A 20,604-nucleotide genomic window follows, 5' to 3' on the forward strand; every position below is an offset into this window, starting at 1 on the left:
CATTATTAAGTATTATGAAAATTAAAATAAAAACCATAATGAGATATCACTTAAGCTCAATAACAAAAAGGGACAGATACTAGCTAGTCTACCACTAAGGGAAGCCAGGGCTGGAACTGAAGGTGGGAACCAGAAAGCAAGAACTGAAACACCACAGAGGAGCGCTGCCTACCAGCTCCTCCTCCTGAGCCAGCCTGCTTTATCACACTTCACACAACTGCTCAGGGGCAGCACCATCCACAAGGACAACAATTATTGAGACATAACTCCCACAGACTTGCCAACAGGCCAATCTTATTCAGGTGTTGTCTCAATTAATATTCCCTCTTCCGGGCTGGAGAGCTGTCTCAGCGGTTAAGAGCACTGACTGATTGCTCTTCCAGAGGTCCTGAGTTCAGTTCCCAGCAGCCACATGATGCCTCACAACCATCTGTAATGGGATCTAATACTCTCTGAAGACAGCTACAATGTGCTCATATAAATGAAATAAATAAATCTTTAAAAGAAAAAAATAAAGATTCCCTCTTCCAAGTCCAGTGTGGTAGCACATGACTTTAATCCCAGCACTCAGAGGCAGAGGCAGTGGATCTGAGTTCGAAGCCAGCCTGGTCTATAGAGCAAAGCACCGGGACAGCTAGGGCTATCAGATATGTCTAAGTGTGCATCAAGTTGAGAGAAACAAAAACAAAAAAACAACCAGCACATTCAAGTACACTCATCCTTTTCCAAAGGGGGAAAAAATGTTAAGTATCAAGAAGAATGAGGCACTAGACAAAAGGACAGGAAAAAAAAAAAAACTAAGAATTTAGAACCTGGGGGTAAATCAGAACCACAGGAGAGGCCAGGGATTCACATGGCAACTCTGGATTTTAATGCCCACAAAAGTTTGGGAACCATTATTCCACAGGTTCAGACTGGAGACAAGAAGTCTTAAATGGCTGATATGAAGGGTTTCCCTGGGAGCTTGGGAGGCCCTAATAACTCTATATATAGTTGCAGGTCTTTCATCTGAAGATTTCAAACAATGTTATAGGCATTCATTAATTTTTGCAGCACACAAGACTAAAATTCCATGCTCTTGGCCCTGTTTTATTGACAGAAAATGGTAGTTTCTGTCGTACAATTCTTTGGCTAAGAATGATGTGGGAGTGGAGGCTGGTCCTGAGTGTGTGAAGTGCTGAGTGAATGTGGTGGTTACCATGAGCCCTAGCCTCAGACTCAGAGGGAAACAGCCAAGCCTCTTTCTGCCCTACTGGGGCGAGGCCCAGAGAAATGCCTTCCTAGTGGACCCAAGGTTAGACAGCGTGTGCAGAGCCTGTCCATCATCGCTCTCTCCTTCCACATATTTTATAGCCTGCAGACTGGTCCCCTACCGAGTCCGCTCCTAAGAATATTAGCTAAATCCATCTCCCTGGTCCATCCGTATTCCATAAACATTCACTTCCTTGTCTTCTCGTTTATCTTTAGGTAATAAGCCATCTCACATTCAACTCTGTATAAGCACACTGAGCCTCTGGGATGCTGTAGTTTCTCCGTCAAGGAACCTACCCAAACCCATCTTTTCTGTGTGTCCTGTCATTGTCTTTTCTTCATACCCTAGCTGCCCCTAGTCAGACTGGTCCATCCCTGGAGCTGTACAGGGTGACGCCAACACTGACCTCAAATATCTTTCCCCCAAAGCAAAGAGTGTGTATGTGTGTACATGTATATATGTGTACAAACACCTTAGTACATATGTGGGTTGTTTGTTTTTTGTTTTGTTTGTTTTGTTTTGTTTTTTTTGAGGCAGGATTTCACACTTTACCTTTGGCTGGCTGTGAACTCCTAGTCCTCAGCTAAGTTTAAGACCAGTTTAGGCTATAACAATATGACCTTGTCTGTTTTCTTGGTTTTGTTTTTTTATTTTTAGGTAGGGTTTCTCTGTGTAACAACTCTTGCTGTCCTAGAACTCACTTTGTAGACCAGGCAGGCCTTAAACTCACAGAGATCCTATTGCTTCTGCCTTCCCAGCACTGAGATTAAAGGCATGAACCACCATACCTGGCTTCTCTTTAAAAAAAAAAAAAATGTATGTATGTTTATGGGGCTGGGGTGGGGGCAGGTCTGGAGGTATAGCTCAATGGTAGAGTGTTTGCCTAGTGTCCAAATCTCAGTCCTGTAAATCTGCCTGTATTCCTTGTAATAGTGCTTAGCTTTGGGTTTTTGTTTTTGCTTTTTCATTAAAAACAAGGAAACAAATACTTTTCAGAGGCTAGAGAGGAAGTTGGAGAAGTGGCTCAGCAGTTTACCATGTGGGTTTGAGGGATCCACTGCTTCATGGCAAGCACGGTCACCTGCTTAGCTCACTTACCTGGCCTGGTGTTGTTGTTGTTGTTGTTAATGTGTAGGTGCTTTGCTTGCAAATATGTCGGTGAACAACCATATGTCAGGTAACCTCCAAGGCCAGAAGAGGGTGTTACACTCCCTGGGTCTGGAGTTACAGTTGTCTGTAAGCTACTGGGAATCACACCCATGTCCTCTGGAAGATTGGCCAGTTGGCTGCTTTTTTTTTTTTTTTTTTTGATGTGGTTACATTTATTTAATGTGCGTGTTGGGGGGGGGTGCATGTGCATGCACAATCGTACAAAAGCACGTGTGCCAGGGGACTTGGTTCTCTCATTCTTACATATAGGTCCAGTGGATTAAACTCAGGTACCTGCCAAGCATTTGCTAACCCTTTTGAAGGTTTAGTTGGTTGGTTGGTTGGTTTTTGTATTGTTTAGTTGTTTTATTATTAATTAAGTAAAATTTTTGTCTTTTGAAACAAGATCTCTCTATAGTCCTGGATGTCCTAGCGCTCACTGTGTAGACTAGGGTGATCTCGAACTCACAGAAATCCTCCTGCTTCTGCCTCCTGAGTGCTGGGATCAAAGACTTGCACCACCACATCAACCAAGATAAGAAATCTCTTTGCCACCCTGCTCACCACCTACTAGAGAATGTCACCTGTGCCCTGTGGAGGGGGAGTGAACATGGGACGCCCATCCCTGTGATAGTCTACCATATTTCACTTCAGGGAGATTTGTATCTTGGGGAATTATCTACACAACTATCTTTCTTTCCATGAAAGAAAGCTGAGACTCTTCATCAAGAACCCTTCATCAAGAACCCTTCATCAAGAACCCTTCATCAAGGCTCTTCATCAAGAACACCCAAGAAGTCAGTGGCAGCACCAGAAGGAGAACCAGGCCTTTGCACTCCAGGGCGCACACCCAGGACAGCTCCTTAGACACAGCATGCCTTCCCCGGGCCTGACTAGAAGACCAAAGGCTGCCCCGGGTTCCTAGGCAGCTAACCTGCCATGCTCTGAGCGCCCAGGCTCAGAGGTTGAAATGAGGTCCGAGGAGCAGGTACAGTGGTCCCAGTCCTTTTTCAGTTTTTGAAACAGGGTCTTGTATGGCCCAAGCTAGTCTCGAACTCACTATGTAGATAAACTCCTAATTCTCCTGCCACTGCCTCTAGTGCTAAAATTACAGACGTGTACCACTAGCCCAAGCTTAAAAATATCTTATGTTTAACATAAAAGTATCTTGTTGTTGCTACTCTATTTGAGAAGGGCAGGAATCTCTGGGGATCATGTGTTCTCTAAGTAAGAGCTCTACCATTGAGCCACGCCCTCATCCTAGTCATTGTTACTAGCTGCTCTTCTTTGATTTGGGTGTTTTGAGTCTTGCTATGCTGCCAAGGCTAGCCAAAACCTACCCTGTGGCCTAGGCTAGCACAAACCTAAAATCCTTGTACTTCAGTCTAGGATTTCAGGTGTACATTACCATACCTAACTCATTGTCTCTTTTCCCCCTAATTATCCAAAAGTATTTTTTAAAGATTTATTTATTTTTACTTTATGCATATGAGTATTTTGCCCAGATGTATTTAAGGGTACTTTGTGCATGCCTGGTGCTCAAGGAAGATAACAGAGAGTGCTGGATCCCCTTGATGTTAGGGATGGTTCTAAGCTGCCATCTAGGTGTTGGACATCATAATTAGGTCCTCTGGAAGACTTGCAAGTGCTCTTGATTGCTTCATCATCTCTCTGGTACCTAAAAAAATACATATTCTTTAAATTCTTAAATTTGCATACAATATGATGGGTTTTATTATGATATTTTCATATACCAAACTACCTTTAATTCTACTCCTAGGTATATACACTATAGAAATTCTTGTACTTGCAGAAGATATTTTGTATACTCTTTATCTTTTTCAACTTATAAAATTATTTTTGATATGCAACTGTGGTGATTTGAATGAGAGTAGCTCATAGGCTCATATATTGAATACTCGGTTTCCAGTTGGTAGAACTGTTAGGATTAGGAGCTCTGGCCTTGTTGGAGGGGGTGTGTCACTAGGGGCAGGCTTTAAGGTTTCAAAAACCTGGGCCTCTCTCTCTCTCTCTCTCTCTCTGCTTGTGAATCAAGGTGAGCTACTGTTCCACTGCTGTGCCTTTGTGCTTGTTGCCATGCTCCCCATTGTGACAGCCATGAACTCTCTCTGAAACTGCAAATTAAATTAAATATTTCTTTTATAACTTGTTCTGATCATGGTAGTTTTTTTTTTTTTTTTGTAATCACAGCAATAGAAAAGCAACTAAGATAACAAATAATAAAAAAAATGATATAACTTGGGAGGCAGAGGCAGGCAGATTTCTGAGTTCAAGGTCAGCCTGGGGTACAGAGTGAGTCCAGGACATCCAGGGCTATACAAAGAAACCCTGTCTCAAAAAAGAAAATGATATAGCTATATATGTTGAGAAAATATCCAATAAATATTAATAGGTATGTTATGAAGCCCTATAGTATAATTCAATTTAATAAACATTTTTTTCATTGAAGTAATTCTTAATATCAAGCACAAAAGTATGGGCAGTAGTCATATCTGGTCAATTTCAATTTCAAAATTATAAATTTCTGTAATGTTTCAGTACTTTCCAGTAACATCATTTACTTTGTAATAAATAAGACAATAAAGGTTACTTCACAAGCACAAGAAACTGTCAGGTAGAGAATACCTATTCTGGAAAAAAAAAAAAGACTTTTGTATTTTTGAGACAGTGTCTTTCCACATAGTCTTGGCTATCCTGGACCTCCATGTAGACCAGGCTAGCTTTGAGCTCATAGCAACCGACTTGTCTACTGGGTCAAAGATGTGTGCCACCATGCCCACCCCCATCCCTCTTTTTTTGAGACAAAGTCTAGACCAGCCTGGAATCTGTGACTGTCTTCCTGACTAGTATGCTGGGATTACGATGTGAACCATGCACCTGATATTTTTTCCTCCCTATGACAAGTAGAAAAGGTGATCCCTACAAGCTATAAAAAAAGGATTTGTGAGTACTTAAAGTAAAAGGACTTCTTAGCTGGGCATTGGTGACGCATGCCTTTAGTCCCAGCACTCAGGAGGCAGAGGCAGGTGGATTTCTGAGTTTGAGGTCAGCCTGGTCTATTTTCAGGACAGTCAGGGCTACAACAGAGAAACCCTGTTTCCAAAAAAAGAAAAAAAGAAAAACAAAAGTCCCTTTTCTATGTAGAAACTGAGTGAATGGTGCCTGGTTTGGTCCCACTGGTTTGTCTGTCTTTCCTAAGCAGCAGCAAACCAATGGCTCCCAGCCACTTCCACCCCCAGCTCCAGAGGTAACCTAGGTCCTTGTCATCTGCCCTTCAATCCTGTCAGTATCCCACATCCCCAGCCAACGCCATCTGGTAGTGAAGCCAAAGGCTACAAAAGTTCTGCTGCCTTCCTGAATAAAACTTAACCTGTGAAGTGACAGAAGACACAGCAATACCAAAGCAAGTGCACAGGGACACAGCAGGGCAAGGAGCAGGATCTGGGAAGCCTGAGAAGGCTGTTCTGGTTAGCCAGTGGCTTGCCCGTTTTTATTTCTAGCCTCTCCCATCCATGCCCCCAAAGATGCAGAGCCAGACATCATGGAACACACTCATAATCTTGGCACTCAGGATATACAGGAGGGTGGCAAGTTGGAGAGTGGCTTGGGTTATAGAGTAATGCCCTCTCAGTTAAAACAAGAAAGAAAAGGTCCACATCATGTGATGGAGGCTCTGGAACAGGTAGAGGTGTGAAGATGTGTTCTGTTACCAAAGGAACGTTCTAGGCTCACGCACGTAATGTAGCTTCTAGTTGGAATATTTCCCCTCCATCTTATCCTGGCTCACTTCTGTTCACTCTTCAGTTTTCAAATTATGGGCTACTTTTGATGCCAACACCTCCTTACTCCTCTCCCGCCTCCATGCAAGGGATCTCTGCTCTGCTCTGCTCTGCTCTCATGGCTTGTATCTCTTCCCTATCCAGCACTCCCCTGAGGAGAGTTCCTCACCTGTCTGTCTCCCACCACAGCTGAAGCATCCTGAGATCAGAGGCTATGTTGATATGAGTCAGAAGTGTTACATGGGTAAATAAAATGAAAGGCAGAAATCCCAGCACTAGGGAGGGAGGCAGAGGCAGGTGGAGTTCGAGGCCAGCCTGGTCTACAGAGTGAGTTCCAGGACAGCCAGGGCTACACAGAGAAACACTGTCTCAAAAAAAAAAAGAAAAAAAAAAGGAAGGAAGGAAGGAAAGAAGGAAGGCAGGCAGAGAGCCAGGGACAGAAGCCTCCTCTTGTCTAGAGGAGCGTGGTTCTTACCAGGGAGGTTTCTGGGCAGAGGAAGGGAGCATGGGCTTTATTCTCCTTTCCTCCCATCTCTGCCCCTCCATCTCTTGGGGTCTGTGTGGAATAAGCTTGAACTCCCTCTGCTGGCCAAAACTCAGAACTGCCCCCTGGGAGTTCGTTCTTGCCTGTGGAAGTTCCTCCTACTCCCTCCACAGCTGTAGAGTTGGTGAGGGACCAGAATAGAAAACAAGGCTATCCTTGCAGCAAACGGGGTCTCGAGGTCTGACCCCACGCCCCTCCTCCCTCAACGCCAGCTCTGCTTACTTGCCTCAGCCCCTCACCTGTGTCTGTTTCCTGAGGTCTCCACTCTGGGACTCCAGCTAATTCACAGAGATGTTGATTTCTGGAGCCTTTGGCTGATACATCAATTCTGACTGTGGAAGAAACATCCAAAAAATGTTGGTGGGGGAGAGAGAAAGAGGGACTGACAGACAGACATAAATAAATAAATGAGACTGAGGAACTGGATCTGAATCTACATTCAAAACCAAATAGGTTTGAGAACAGCTCATGGAGCTGTGTGCCTAGCTTTGTCTCCATGAGCTCACAAACCAGAACCCTGACTGTGGAGGAGGATTCCCTTAAGCCCTTCATTCTACCTATAGTAATACAAAGACAAAGGGCCTTCAGGTTGAATGGAGATATCAGACTTTAGGGACAGCTCAGAACAAGTCTCTTAACCCCTCCCCATTCCTTAGAAGGACTCAGTTTAGAGCTTACATCTTCACTGTCGTTTCCACGGAACAAGTGCTCTGGTTCTGGCCGGTTCTCAGGGACGTTCTGCTCCTCCTCTGGCATGAGCTCATCTAGCCAGAGGAGTTCCTGTGGTGAAAAGACCCACTCCAGTGCCTTCCGGACTGCCACCAGGCCCAGTAACTGCAGGAACAGAAGCAAACCCTGGAGCTCTGAGCAGCAGCAGCTGGACGAGCAGTCTCACACTTCCTGTTATTTCACTGAGTGCTAACACATTTCTATGAAGTAGATCCCTTTTTGTTTGATATTGCTTTGTTTTGGGATGAGGTTTTATATAGCTCAGGTTATCCTTGAACTTACCTTGTGTGTGATGATAATCTTGAGCTCCTGATCTTCCACCTCTCAACTGTAAGTGCTGGGATTAAAGTGCGCACCGTCGTGCCCAAGACTGATTTGACTTTTTTTTCTGAGACATATATTCTCACTTTGTAGCTTAATGTATAGCTCTGGCTGGCTTGGAATTAGCTATGTAGACCAGGCTGAACTTGATCCCCCTGCCTTTGTCCCCCGAATGCTGAAATTACAGATGTTCACCACTACATCTGCCTTTGTTTTGATTTTTAAGACAGGATCTCACTTTGAGGTCCAAGCTGGCATCAAATACAACATGATCTGTCTCTGCTTCATAAGTTCTGGGGTTACAGACAAAAAAAAAAAAATGTATTCCTTGAGTTTGAAGCCAGCCTGGTCTACAGAGTGAGTTCCAGGACAGCCAGGGTTACACAGAGAAACCCCGTCTTGGGAAAAAAAAAGCAAACAAAAAATGTATTCCTGTTATACATTAAAGGTAATTGAAGTCTCGAAAGCTTAATAACTTCCCTGAGGCCACACACCTGGCATGTGGTAACCAGATTGGTCCTGTTCCAGTCTGTGGTTCTTAACTTTCCCCTCTGGTAAGCCTCCCTAAGTAACAAAAGTCAGCAATGCCCTTCCAGGATCTCAGTTATTTGGGGGTTTGTAGACCAGCCCCAATGAGTTAGGAGAGCTGGTGAACCGACTATCCTAGGATCAGTTAGTTCATCTCCCCCCAGGCACGTTAAGATTTCCAACCTGGCAGAGCTGAAGTGAGAAGTCAGAGGTGTTCTTCAGCCACCCTCCCAAGCTCGGAATCTCCCAGAACCACTCAACACCCGCCTCCAAGTTACCATGAGTGGGAAGACAATGGCTGCAGGGGTAGACTTGATTACCCAGAGCAGACCAAGGCAGGCCAGCTGGGTGCCTGTGAATAGGTGGACTCTGCTCAGAGGTACGTGCCGCAGGAGCAGCATGTCTGGCTGGTGTTTCCTCGGTATCAACAACAGCTGCACTCTCTTCATGAACTGAAAGAGTGTGGGGAAAGAAAGCAGGATGTTGGGTAATTTGGAGGGTGTCACTGTTAGCTATAAGTCCTGCAGCCGGGAAGGAAGACAGCTCCCTCGACCTAACCATCTAGAGCATGGCAGCATAGATTCTATGCCCAGGAGGAGCAGGGTAATGGATATGAGAGGGGCCGGCAAGTGTGGGAATGAGGACTGGGCTTGCTAGCTGCTTGTGGTGGGCTCACCTGGATGCTGCTGAGTGCCGCTACCCCCATGTACAGGAAGAGGCCATAGAGCACAGGCATCGGGATGAACTAGAAGGAAGAAGAGAGCACAGGAGCTACCTTCCGGCCTCCCAGAGGCCCCACCGCGCCTTTCTCCTCCTGTCACATTCTGTGTGCCTGACTTCATCAAGACTTTGCATGTCAATCACATGAGGTAAAATTACCATTGTCTGCATTTTACATATAAGGACATTGAGAGACAAAGTAACTTGCCCATAGCTCTACAGTTTTTGTCTCCCATCATGGTATTTAGTGCTCGTCTACAACGCTGCATTCCCCTGCTCTGGCCTCCTGGTGCCGTGATTATGATTCTGTGCCACCAGGGCTGGTCTTATTCATCACATTGCTCGCCCGCTGCTCTACGTGCTCCCGTATACTGTCCTCCCTCCATTCACAGGCTGGCATTTGTTCCTGACCCTGTCAAAGCCCTTTGCTTTACTATTCTTTCCTCCAAAAAGTTCCTCTCTCCTGGGCATGGTGGCACCCAGCTGTGATCCCAGCATTTGGGAGGCAGAGTCAGGAAGAGGGCAGTACATTTAAAGCCAGCCGGGTCTATGTAGCAAAGTCCAGGCTAGTCAGGGCTACAAAGTGAGACTCTATTTCAACCAATCAATCAATGAATCAAATACTCCAAAGGTCTTCTCTGACAGCTCGATCTGAAGTGGCCCTGGAACTGTTGGCAAAATTTTTAAATATCTATTCACTACTGTTATTCTATGTGTGCCACAGCTTGCATGTAGAGGTCAAAGGTCACCTTGTGGAGTGGGTCTTCCCCTCCACCATAGGTTCTGGGGACTGCACTCCGGCAAGTGCGTTTGCCTGCTGAGCCATCTCACCGGGCGTTCCCAGGGCTCTTCATTGCCTTGTCTGCCTTCATTTCCTCATAAATGCCATCAGCTGAAGTTAGGGTATTGCTCTAACTTTTAAAAATCTCTCTCACCAGACAGGAGGGCAGACACATGCTTATGCTGTCACTGCTGTATCTCTGTAGTTCCTGGAACAATGGCTAGTATACCATTTATGACAGTTAACCTACTCAGCAAGTGGTTAGTCCTGTCTGGCAGGCTCTCCTACTGCAATACTCTTACCCAGCCTCCATGACCTTGGCCCTGCCTAACCTCCTGTCTCCTGCCAGTAACTCTTGTCTGACATTTCCATAGCCTCCAAGACTGCTTTGCTGTCTTGGCAAGCCTCCTGCCTCAACCTCCTGGTTCTAGGATCACAGGCATAAACCACCATGCTCTGGAAGTCCGGGTATTTTGTTGTTGATGTTTTTTTATCTGAGAAATGGGTCTCTTGGTGGGCACTTATAAATTACATCTTTAACCTCCAGGTTCCTCATTTGTACGGTATGTGTGTCTCTCAGGGTTAATCAGCACAAAGATTAATGTACCCATGTGAGAAGAAACGCAATTCCTGGCACACTGTAAGTGTTCAGTCAGCATCAGTTCTATTGAAACTGCTGCTCTGGCCCCGATGCTGGCCAAGCACGTACCTTGAGCACAGGTGCCAGGAAGATGGAGACACCTGTGAGGACGAACACTACCAAGCCCGTCAGCCTCTGCTCCCTGTGGGGAGAAGGAGGAATTAGCTGGGTCGGAATGTGCTCCTGGAACACCCAGGCTGGAGACCTTACCAGGCCTGTTATACACCTGGCAGCCAGAGAAGAAGAGGGTCACCTCCATAGGTCACCTCCATAGGTTACCTGGCGAAGGGCCCTTGCCTGCTTGAGAAACTGAAAGGAAAGGCAGAGCATGCCAACCTGGAGCCCTTGGCCTCTCCATCAGTCCAGGCTCAACGTTGTTCTGTTTCAGTTTTGTTTGTTTGTTTGTTTTTTAAATATTGTATTACATCTCATTTATACGGTGTTTGTGCAAGCATGTATGGCGGCATGTGCCTGTCTTGGTGTATATGTGATGGTCGGAGGACAACTTGCAGGAATCAGTTCTTTCCTTTACCACCCAGGTCCCAGGAATGGAACTCAAGTCATGAGACACGGATGAAAGAGGCTTTGCCCACTGAGCCACCTCACTAGCCATTGGGTTTGTTTGCCTGTTCATTTGATTATTTTAGTGGTTCTGGGATTCGAACCTAGGACCTCATATATACTAGGTAAGATGGGGTTCCATCCCAGCTCCTTAGTAGTTCTTCAGGGTTTTTTTTTTTTTTTTTTTTTTTTTTTTTTTTTGGTTTTGTTTTTTGTGGGGGGCATTGTTTGTTTGCTTCTTTGATTTGTTTTGTTTTTGTAGCCCTAGCTGTCCTGGAACTTGCTCTGTAGACCAGGCTGGCCTCAAACTCACAGAGATCTGCTTCCCTCTTCCTCCCGAGTACTGGGTGAGATTAAAGGTGTGCACCACTGCGCCTAGCCTCTGTCTTTAATTTTTTTTTATTAAGATGGAAAATTAACAATTTTCAGTGCCATAAAGACCTACATTTCATAATTTACAGGGTTAGTCGACTTTATGTATTTTAGGTAGCCTGTTTCTAAGTTACAAAATTGTTTTGTCATGAATTCCTTTGTAACTCCATGATATGCTTCTACGGTGAGTGGGGACTGAAAGGTGGTATCTCCTCCCCTCCCCCACTTTAGCCCAGGCTACCTTCTCCCTTCCCTTTGGTTTATAATGCTCTTCTTGAAGCCCCTCACCCGTCACAGAGTGGAGAATCTGCCACCCACTTACCCCACTGAAGTTCTTAGGGCACACAAGCTGAGAATTCAAGCTGCCCAGATAACTCGCACATCCCATAACCATTTTGCCACATCCCTCCCACCCAAGCCTACTCCTCACAGGCTTCACCTGATGCCCAGGAAGTCGGGGGCTTCTCCAGGGACGCAGGCTTTGCTCTCTCTCCGAAGACTGTCCATGTGGGCCAAGGAGATGACAGTGGCCGAGACATACCACGGCAGCCCGAGTGCTGACGTGAACAGCATCAAAATGGCCACACAGAAGAGGTCCAGGTGGAAACCAGCGCCCTTCTGGGGGGGGGAGGGGAGGGGGGAGGGGGAGGGGCGTGGTTTTGAAGCTAGAAGTAGAGTCCGGACCCCACCGCCACCCTGGCGTTCCTTACCCAGCAGCCTTACCCGCAGTCTGTATTCTGCACGGTTGAGGATGACTGCTGTGATCTGCTGGTCCATGAAGATGAGGATAGACAGCAGCAGAGCAGGCAAGGCGGCGGCCACACTCAGCCACCAGGGGTTAGCTCCAAAAGGAGACACCAGCCAGCCACGCCCAGGGAGTGTAGGCTGAGGGGACATTCCATGGGCAGGGTAGAAATGCCTCCCAAGAGCACCTTCCCAGCACACCTCAACCACTACTGTCTGTACCTCATCCCACATCCTGCCCCCAAGACCTTGGATTCTAGGTGAGAGCACTGTCACACAGATAGAGACGTGCACACGCACATGTACACACACACACACACACACACACAACTCTCCTTCAGTGTGTCCCAGTGCCTTAAAAGAGAGCAGAAAGAAGAGCTCTGGGCAGGCTGTAGAGATGACACTGACTGCTCTTCCAGAGGTCCTGAGTTCAATTCCCAGCAACCACCACATGGTGGCTCACAATCATCTGTAATGGGATTGGATGCCCTCTTCTGGTGTGTCTGAAGACAGCTACAGTGTGCGCAATTACATTAAAGAACAAGAAAGAAAGAAAGAAAGAAAGAAAGAAAGAAAGAAAGAAAGAAAGAAAGAAAGAAAGAAAGAAAGAAAGAAAGAAGGAAGGAAGGAAGGAAGGAAGGAAGGAAGGAAGGAAGGAAAGAAGGAAAGAAGGAAAGAAGGAAAGAAGGAAAGAAGGAAAGAAGGAAAGAAGGAAAGAAGGAAAGAAGGAAAGAAGGAAAGAAGGAAAGAAAGAAAGAAGGAAAGAAAGAAAGAAGGAAAGAAAGAAGGAAAGAAGGAAGGAAAGAAGGAAGGAAAGAAAGAAGGAAAGAAGGAAGGAAAGAAGGAAGGAAGGAAGGAAGGAAGAGGAAGGAAGAAAGGGAAGGAGGGAGGGAGGAAGAAGAAGGAAGGAAGGAAGGAAGGAGCAGGCTCTGTACTTTGGTGGGTATGTGTGGGGAGATCTCTCTCTCTGTCTCTCTCTCTCTGTCTCTGTCTCTCTCTCTTCCCCCTCTCTCCCACACTGCTTTGTCCGTCTTCACAGCCTTCCTTCCTCCTTAGACTCACCTTCCCCAGCCCCCACCCCCAGAACAGGGAGGCTCAGGTTCAGACCTGCCTCAGTTTGGGGCAGGGCTAGGTGTGTCTGTGTCTGCTCTGATTTATCAGCGTCTGTGGTGGGAAGGGGGCCCACGTGGTTGGCTGGGGTTCTGCGCTCTGAAGCCACCCCGGGAGAGGGCCCTTACTGTTCTGCCCTCCACAAGGTGCTCCAGCTTCACGGTCCTTTACCCTCCTTCACAGTGAGGAGGGTAAAGGAGCGTGGGGTGCGTGGAAGAAAGTGGGGCGGGTGGCAGGGAGAAGCCGCAGCAGCCGCGTTTCCTGAGTGTGCGGTGTGTGCCAGGCACTGTAGTAACTATTACACGGCGATATGTGAACCCCAAAGCAACCTATGGGAGAACTGCTGTTGATTATTCCCTTTTATGGACTAAGATCTCCTCAGGAGAGGTATGCTGATGTGTGTCTCTAACTACAGGGCATGGGGGCTAAAGCAGGAGGATAATGAGTTCGAGGCCAGCCTCAGCTGTGTTCGGAGTTTGAGGCTAACTTGGTATACGTGAAACTCTGCCTTTTAAAAAGGAGGTGCCTGGAGCCTGCCCTCCAACACCTGCCCTAGATAATAGGTATACAGCATTCCTCATGCACCGACGTGCCTATCAAAATACCTCCTTTTATCACTCAGCGGCTCTGTGAGGCCATTGTTACTGTCTCTATCGTGAGTGAAGGAAGAAGCTCAGAGGGAAAGAAGTATAGAATTTATGAATCTTATTCCTCCAAGTTGCTGGCCCCACTCTCCACGTACTCCCCAACCCCTCACCCTCTCCGGCTCTCACCTTGAATTCCGTGGGCACCAAGAGCTTCGGCGTGGCCAGGCCCAGGAAGGCGTCAAGGCCACAGCCCAGCAGGATGGCCAGGACCGAGGAAAAGTCGCTCAGCGCCTTGCGCACCTGGCCATAGAGGGGTGCTTTAGTCTGGGCCTGCCACCCCGTTTCCGGTTTTACCTTTCCCTGTTGGCAGACAGGTCCAAGGCCAAACAAAACCCAACCTTCCGCGCAGAAAGGAAAAAAAAATGGCACTTACCACAGAGGGGAAGAAGCGGCTGTTCCTCACATGCTTGAGAACAATGGCACAGAGGAAAGAGGTAAAGAAGAGGAGAAGGGAGAAGAAGGCCATGTCGGGCGCCGTGTGACAGCTCGGGCCACGAGGGGAGCCTCCTTGCAGGATGCACTCGGATGGAGGCAGGAAGGAAGCGTTGACCAGACCTGGGCGCTGAATAGAGGAGTGGTCACCTCCGGGACCATGGGCCACAGAGGACACGTCCCACTCTCTTAGACCCACCTCAAAGGAAGGGGAGCCCACAGTGACACCAGGGACTCAGGATGGGCCATAGGCCAAACCAAAGTGACCAATGAAGCCGTCTTTCCTCTGAGGGTGGGGAGAGCCGAGAGCACTAGCTCTCTTCTCTCTCAGACATTTTGAGGACCAAGCTCTCACCACGCCTAAGACAGAGTCCTCTGTGTCTTTGAGCTTTGCGCTTGTCCATTCAGACGTGTTTCCTGGGAAGCAGAGAATTCAGGCGTAAGCCCTCCTTCCTTGGGAAACTCTTCTCCACAGGGGCCTAACTTGTTCCACTGAAACTAGAAAGGTCTTAATTCCAACCATGCTTCTGATTCTGTCACACTTAAGCGTGTCCTCGGTTACTACTTTGTACCCCCTGTGTCTGTCTCTGGTACGGAACACAAAACTGAGCATCAAACATCAAACATTGGCTACCTTTTTTTTTTTTTTTTTTTTTTTTTGGTTTTTTGGATTTGTTTTTTTCCAGACAGGGTTTCTCTGTGTAGCCCTGGCTGTCCTGGAACTCACTCTGTAGACCAGGCTGGCCTGGAACTCAGGATTCTGCCTGCCTCTGCCTCCCAGAGTGCTGGGATTACAGTGCACCACCACTGCCCGGCTCATCAGCTACATTCTTGAGCTCCCAAAACTGTATGTACCAGAGAAAGAGCTGGTCTCACTCAGGACTAGTAAAATTGGGCACACTTCAAAAAAGATGGGTTTTTAGTTAGTTAGGCACTTGGTGGCTCCTGCTTACATCCCCAACAGTTGGAGATGGAGGCCGGAGGATCAGGAGTTCAAGGTCACCTTCAGTTCCATAGTGAGTTGGAGACCATATTACGTACACTACATGAGACCTCATTTCAGCCAGGACCATCACCTCCTGCAGAGGACGCTTTCCCCCGTGCCCAGTGCTGTCCTCCGTGTGAGGCGTTACACGCCAACCCTCTCCTCGGGGTTGTCTGTTCTCAGCTATGAGTTGCAATTAGGGAACAAGCGAGGCGCACCTGGTCCCGCCCTCCCTCTCCTGTTTCTCTGGAGTCAGCTGCCTGGTTGGTGTACTTAGGTCTGCTCTTCTTGGGGGGGACACAACCAAGTCCCCCCCCAAGCCAATGCTTCCATGCTTGGTTGGGTATACCCGATTTTGGCTTCACCCTTAGGAAGCCCACTAACCCCACACTCTTCTGTCAGGGCTGTCAGAAGTACAGACAACCCCGGGCACTCCCAAAATTTGCTTTGTAACTGTTTCAGAGCCAGAAGCGAGACTGCATCTTTCTTCACCTGGCCAGGGCACCAGTTTCCCTCACCTACCTCCTGTGCCTGGGTATTGACAGAAGCAACCGTAGGCAGGAGATCCTGGCCTCTGGATTGGATTGGCACGGATCAAGTTCAGCATCTTCCCCACGGCATCATAAATGAAGATGAGGCTGATGAGGGCACAGAATCCTTCCTCTGTGAATCTGGTGAAGTAGCGTACCAGCAAGCTGGCCTCTGTAGCCACCAGTGCCAGGCAAAATGTGGCCACCCAGATGCCGACCCACAGGCGGAAGGGCAGGTAGTCCAGGCTGTAATCTCTGGGAGAGCGAGAGGCGGTCACAGCTGTCTCCTCCTTACCTAACCCCGGTCAAGTGCCCCTCAAGCCAGGGACAGTCCCACCTTCTCCCTTCACCCAGTTAGGACCAAAGGAGAATGTGCCCACCAACGGGCTGGTGAGGTGGGAGAGGTCTCCTACCTGCTGAAAGCGAAGAGTAGACGCTCAAATACCAGCACTGGCCCTGTGCTGCTGAGGATAGTGAGGGGCTGGCCCGCCATCAGGCAGAAGGCAGCTCCAGCCACCGCTGTGCCCAGGAAACTCTCCAGCACTCCCTGGCAGTGGACAGACCTCATCACAGGATCCAGGCATCCCCACATAGGAGCCGGGCTTCTGTGGAGCCTCAGCCCCCCTCCCAGTGCCAAGAGGTCAGGCAAGCGGGACACCAGAGCTTACGCCAGTCCCATCAGACAAACCCATATACCTGGGCACCTTCAGTGGCATCTCCCAGAAGACCCCCAAAAGTGATGGCGTTTGTGACTGTGGCCAGGTAAATGTAGAACACAGCTGAGAAACACTGGGGGTGTAGGGCGTCCAGGAAATCACTGGAGTACCAACATGCCTTCCGGCGCACGTCCTGAATAAGACCCCCAAAGAGCCTCCCGCCCGCGGGTCGTCAGTGATCCAGGTTTCCACACCCCACACCCCATCCTGATTTTCTCTGTATCCTCCCACACTGCCTGCACATTCTGACGCCCCGTGACTCTTCCACAGGGTCCCAGCCCTTGTCCCCACCCAGCTCCCCTCACCTGCCTGTCCTTTGCAATTCTGGGATGGGTGCGTGTGGCCCACGGCGGCGCTTGTCTTCTGCCAGGGCAGCACTCCGGCGGGAAAGGCTGGTGACCTCCTGCAGTTTCGAGGGGAGTCTGGGCAGAATGGGAACCTCAGGTGGGCTGACATCTCCAGCCAGCCTGAGATTTGACTTTAGAGGGTGTGACGCCCCGCCCCCTGGACCCTACGGAGGGGAGGTGGCGTGGCCACTGAGCCCCTTCGAACTGGTAAGAAGTTGGATCCCACCCTGTGAATGCCATGCCTGGCTGGGGGGGGGCGTGGTAGACCCATAACCAAGAAGATCAGCGTGGAATTAGGACTCCAGGTACCTTTTGTGCTGAGAGGGTAGGCATTTGGGCGGGGGAATCCGGGCTGTCGGGTCCCACCGACCTGGGGGTAGGGCTGTCACCTCCTGCAGGAAGGCATCCAGGGCTGCCAGAAGGTCATGAAGATTGCTTGCCCGACGAGCTGACCACTGGAATTGCTGCATTTAAGGCCACAGAATGGGCAGTAAATGCATATTAGGGACTCTTTTTTTGTTTGTTTATTTGTTTTGGTTTTTCAAAACAGGGTTTCTCGGTATAGCTCCGGCTGTCCTGGAACTTACTCTGTAGATCAGGCTGGCCTCGAACTCAGATATCCGCCTGCCTCTGCCTCCCAAGAGCTGGGATTAAAGGGTGCGCGCACACGCGCACACACACACACACGCACACACACACACACACACAACCCTGCCCCTCTCACCGGGTCACTGAGGAGGACAGCCGCTGCCCGTCCCATCTCATGGTAGCTCCTTCCCGGGGTGGGAGGACCCAAAAGGAGGCAGAAAAACCTGAGGAGGGAATGGGGGCGTGGCGGCGGGAGCTCCGGGCTGCCTTCTCATAGGACAGCACTGCCTGCTGCTAAGAGCAGCCTCTGACTAACTTGATGCTGCTCAAGGATTCACTAGCTCTGCAGAATGACTGCTGGAGAACATTTCCCAGACACTCTTGGGGGACCGTATCCAAAGACCCCACCCTCCTCAGCAGGGGCCCTTCTTGTGGGCCCCAGAGCCCTGACTCAGTCACCTCACCTGCTGGGCAAGATCACCTCTGTAAGAGACTCCAGCACCACCGGATCCCTCAGTCTTACGAAGGCCCCTAGTGGCTGTTCCAGGAAGCCCAATTCTCCTGCCAACACTGCCGCAGCCTCAGCTCCCGGAGGCAGCTTCCGTCTCAAGGGGTTCTGGTGCTAGATGGCAGAGGAAGAGAGGTTATGTAGGGACAGGGATATTGGCAGAAACTCAGCAACCGAGGAGCCTGGCGGAGGGTGGGTGTCTGTTAATTTCTGATCTTCCTCCTAGCTTTTCCCAAGGAAAGGCCACAAACCTTCAGCGGGGTGTCCTCATCCCAAGAAGCCTTTCTGGAAGCATTAGACCCTGCAGATCAGGAATGCATCGCGGTTAAGAGGACAAGCTTTGGGGGCAGGCCACCAGGGCTTCCTAACCCGGGGATAACTGATACAGTTCTCCATGGAAACTAAAGATTAGCCGGGCAGTGGTGGCGCATGCCTTTAATCCTAGCACTTGGGAGGCAAAGGCAGGCTGATTTCTGAGTTCGAGGCCAGCCTGGTCTATAGGGTAGGTTCCAGGACAGCCAGGGCTACACAGAAAAACCCTAAAACAAAAAACAAAAAAAACAAACAAAAAAACAAAAAAAAAGAAAGAAACTAACGATTAGATGAGAAGATACGGCATGCAGAACTAGCACAGTGCCTGCCAAGCACACCCCTTTGGAAAGCCCTTGCTGTCTTACCGCTGGCACTCTCCCCTCCCCTGTCCTCTCCCGTAACCACCAGTTTTCTCTTGCCCTGAGGATTGGGCCAAAGCTAGGCCATTCCCGGCTCAGGAAAACAGAAGATTCCTGGGACCCTCCTATCCCAGAATCTTTTTTAAAAATATTTATTTATTTTTATGTTTGTGAGTACACTGCCGCTGTCTTCAGACACACCAGAAGTGGGCATCAGATCACATTGCAGATGGTTGTGAGCCACCATGTAGTTGCTGGGAATTGAACTCAGGACCTCTGGAAGAGGAGTCAGTGTTCTTAACCGCTGAGCCATCTCTCCAGCCCCAGAATCTTGATCTTAGGCCCAAAGAGGGATCTCTCATCTCACCTCTGCAGGGCCTGATGCCCGTGGCCTGGATATGGTGCTGGGGTCTCTGCAGGAGCAAGGCCTGAAGCTGTCCTCTCAGCTCTGGGCTCAGTGACTCCCCACTGACTACCTGCTCTGAAGAACAGATACAAAGTTCAACCCCACTCCTGTCCCCCACTGACTCCCTTCCCTGCTTCTCAATCCACACGTCCTTCCTCCCACCAGACTCAGAAATGTAAGGATCAGTGAGCCCCACCCCACCCCCCAGCCCCCACACTGTTGATTCGAGACAAGGTAAACGGAGCTGCCCAATCTGCCTCCGCCTGCCACGTGCTGAGATTACAGACGCGCGCCACGGCGCCCAGCTGCCTCAGCATCACTATCTCAGAGACAGAAATGGGCAGTCCCTGGGATAAGATGGGGTGGGATGGGCTCTGGAAGATTCTAAGACTTTGGGGGGAAATTCCCAGGAAATGGAATGTTTTTCCTCAGCCTACCCACAAGCTCCAGGAGGCTCTGAGCTTGACAGTCTAGCAATACAATGCCCTCGGCCAACAGACTGCGAAGCTTCTGGAGGCTGGGTAGTGCCAGGACAGGCACGTGGGGGGCACTCCACCGGCCCGCGCCTATATCTAGCTTCTCCTCAAACAGCAGCCACCTGTGACGAGGGGACAGGCAGTGTCACTGGGAGACTCTGGTCTAGGACATAGGTAGGGCAGTGCGGCTACCGTTGACCCAGCTGGGCAGAGGCTCTCCCTCCCTGAGCAGCTACTCCTCGTTAGGTCGGGAGAACTCGAAGCCATATTGTCGAGGAAGCTGGGTCTCGTGGCCAGAACACAAAGGGAACGTCCTAATTTGAGGTAGGAAGGATGCTCTAGAACTAACCAGGACCCACTCACCTGCCTGTCTCTCGCCACTCCAGCGCCTGGGGCCAGCCCAGCAGCTCATTTAGCTGAATGAAGAGCAGAGGGTCCTTGGGTACCTGAGATTCCCCATGGTCTATGTCTGAGGGTCCATCAAGGCCAGAGCCAGGGCCTAGGCCGCTGTCCAGTTCCTCTGAGCGAACATTTTCATGAGCATCAGAGCCTTCAAAATCCTGTTGGCCTGGCAGCTTCATCTTGGAAAGCCTTGCACAAACTGTGGGAGCTGTGTGTCCTAGGGGCCCCCCGGGCTGGCTGCATTTATACCCTTCTCCACAGCATGAACAAAGCTAAGCCTGTCGGCTCCAGAAAATACCAGCCTTCTCCCCCTCTGCTTGGTCTCCGACCCCTGCTGGCCAGTTTGTAAAACTAATCTAACCTTTCCTAAACCTTTCAGAAGTACCTAACTTGTGAATATGCACAAGTCTGACCTCACTATGTTTTGTGTAAATATACAGGATTAGCCCCAGATTCTGCTGCTCTTGGTTGTCCTGTGTCAAATATTAACACCACAAATCCAGGACTGTTTGGGTGTCAACAAGCTAGCGTAGGGGCCACGGAGACACATTCGGACAAACAAGGAACTAATAACTAACTAAGCTTGTGGAAGCCAGGCAGGGAAAGGGAGACAGAAGAAGGGAGAGGCCGGCCTGTTAAAAGGAC

At 49.2% G+C, this 20,604-nt stretch overlaps 1 protein-coding gene across 1 annotated transcript; it reads right to left on the bottom strand.

Moving 5' to 3' along the window:
• Positions 1-3,852: 3,852 nt before the first annotated feature.
• Positions 3,853-20,138, bottom strand: Slc4a9 (solute carrier family 4 member 9). Its single transcript, XM_052155913.1, has 22 exons — positions 19,921-20,138; positions 19,519-19,679; positions 19,043-19,156; positions 18,256-18,305; positions 17,961-18,118; positions 17,633-17,720; positions 17,218-17,372; positions 16,867-16,983; positions 16,542-16,716; positions 16,259-16,392; positions 15,838-16,100; positions 14,686-14,747; positions 14,272-14,460; positions 14,025-14,138; positions 12,121-12,282; positions 11,837-12,015; positions 10,534-10,606; positions 9,000-9,068; positions 8,602-8,775; positions 7,424-7,579; positions 6,985-7,077; positions 3,853-4,079 (listed from the first exon to the last, which is right to left on the bottom strand). The coding sequence occupies exons 1-21, from the start codon at positions 20,136-20,138 to the stop codon at positions 7,024-7,026; spliced, it is 2,865 nt and encodes a 954-aa protein (XP_052011873.1). The 3' UTR covers positions 3,853-4,079; positions 6,985-7,023.
• Between the last annotated feature and the right edge of the window lie 466 nt (positions 20,139-20,604).

This window comes from Apodemus sylvaticus, chromosome 13 (assembly GCF_947179515.1).
Source record: "Apodemus sylvaticus chromosome 13, mApoSyl1.1, whole genome shotgun sequence".
Classification (NCBI taxonomy): Eukaryota; Metazoa; Chordata; class Mammalia; order Rodentia; family Muridae; genus Apodemus; species Apodemus sylvaticus.

Excerpts from the sequence above, each read along its gene's own strand:
- Slc4a9 (XM_052155913.1), bottom strand. The coding sequence starts at position 20,138 with ATGAAGCTGCCAGGCCAACAGGATTTTGAAGGCTCTGATGCTCATGAA. Across the intron at positions 12,283-14,024 it reads TGGTGCCCACGGAATTCAAG|CCTACACTCCCTGGGCGTGG; the intron begins GTGAGAGCCGGA and ends ATGTCCCCTCAG. Across the intron at positions 9,069-10,533 it reads TCCTGGCACCTGTGCTCAAG|TTCATCCCGATGCCTGTGCT; the intron begins GTACGTGCTTGG and ends TCTTCCTTCTAG.